At 44.6% G+C, this 1737-nt stretch overlaps 1 protein-coding gene across 1 annotated transcript in view; it reads left to right on the forward strand.

The window, feature by feature from the left end:
- Positions 1-782, forward strand: part of MYF6 (myogenic factor 6 (herculin)) — a 1933-nt gene extending 1151 nt beyond the window's left edge. Inside the window, exon 3 of the mRNA XM_010832014.1 lies at positions 160-782. Within this exon, the coding sequence (XP_010830316.1) occupies positions 160-278 (119 nt within the window). The 3' untranslated portion in view covers positions 279-782. The remainder of the gene's footprint in view (positions 1-159) is intronic.
- Positions 783-1737: the final 955 nt, after the last annotated feature.

The following is a 1737-nucleotide window of genomic DNA, read 5'->3' on the forward strand; positions in this document are numbered from 1 at the left end:
TCTCTGGGGGCAGAAAACAATGCTCGGAGCCGAGCGGGAACCGGGATGTGCCCTGCGAGCTGGCGCTCCCAACGCGGCGACCGCGCCTGGCGCGGGGAGCAGAGCTGCCTTCCTTCCATGGGAAGTATGTTTATGTGTCTGTGCATTTTCTGCTCCCAGGAGGGACAAGCATTGATTCATCGGCCTCGAGTAGCCTTCGATGCCTCTCTTCCATCGTGGACAGCATTTCCTCGGAGGAACACAAACTCCCCTGCGTGGAGGAGGTGGTGGAGAAGTAACTCAGTGGTCCGGACGTTCTCCACGGAGCAGAAGATCCCACCCTCCCTGCTTCGCCTAATCCTTTAGATCACGTTACGTTAATATTTAGGAAGCCAGACCCAGGAGTTTATGATAGGGAAGGAGACATATTCACAAAGAAACTTTTTGGAAACTGCTGTGCACGCTCGGATGAAAAAGCCTTTCGGCTTTGGGCTTGTATCTTGGGAACCGCGAGTGGCTTAGATCAGCGGTTTTACTTTTTGTTTGGTTGGTTTTGTAATATATTTACTTTTATTACGGTGATCCTTTTGTGCCATGTTCAGAAGAAGTTCATTCCTGTTTAAAGCAAAGTGGGAACGTTGCATCTAAATGTTAGTGGTATTGAATGTATTTTTGTAAATAACATTAGTACTTCCATTTTTTATGTAAACCTAAGAAATATATTTTAAATGTGGAGTGACATTGTATATAAAATGTGCGAGGATCCTGGTATTGTAATATTAAAAGATAAGTTTCTATATGAACAAAAGTTGGTCTAATTTGATTCAACTGAAAAAAAATATGTTTAGAGGGCATAAATAAAGATGAACCACATTTTAATTTAGACACCACCCAAACCCATTTATTTGACCCATGGGTCGATTTAAAAGGAGGAAAATGGGTTGTTTTCCTGTGCCTGAATTAAACTTTTCATTTTTTTGTCTCATGTAGATCTCACATTTGTGGTTAGAAGTGAAGACCATTCGGAAGGAATCCGTCCTTTTCCCTTTTATCAACATCCCGTTTCTTCTTTAACTAAAAGAAAGTTCTTTAACTAAAAACACAGAGCCCTTTACCTGGAGATCTGGGTGAGATTTACTTTATCAACATTAACAACTGAATCCTTCAATCCGAGAAAGTCTCATCCTTACAAGAAATAACCACACACACCAAAAAAAAAATCCAGCTAATTTTGCCCCAGTTACTTTCCCTCTTTGACGCTACAGGCAGCGCCCTTCCTGAGGAAGCATTCATATGGTGTACCAAGGACTGCCCTGGCCTCTAAGCAAGGTCTCTGGTCCCTGCCTAGTTTTCTTGAACTAGACTGGTGGCTTGAAGACTGGAATATCCTCTAGGCCTCTTGTGATTTGGGTTTGTTTTCCAAATAGAAAGATAAAAGAAGAGGGACGATCTGTCTCCTGAGGTGGGGGAGGCGTCTTTGATGGAAGGTTGCCTCCAGAGAGGTAAGGGTTAACTGGCTGAGGGCAAAAGACCACAGCACACATGAAACCTCTTAGCTGGACTAAACAGCGAAGCCGCAGAGAGGCCTGAAGCCCCAGGAGCCCCTCACGGTGAGGGTTTTACAACGTGTGCCAGGTTTGTTTACCCTGTAACCTCAGGAAGAAGCGACCACCAAGAATCGCGGTGGGAAGCAAAGCCTAGGAGGAGGGCAAGGCATTGCTTTGGAATGGCTACTTCTCTCTCTCATTCTGTAGATGG

This window comes from Bison bison, unplaced genomic scaffold (genome assembly GCF_000754665.1).
Source record: "Bison bison bison isolate TAMUID 2011002044 unplaced genomic scaffold, Bison_UMD1.0 scf7180017864535, whole genome shotgun sequence".
NCBI lineage: Eukaryota > Metazoa > Chordata > Mammalia > Artiodactyla > Bovidae > Bison > Bison bison.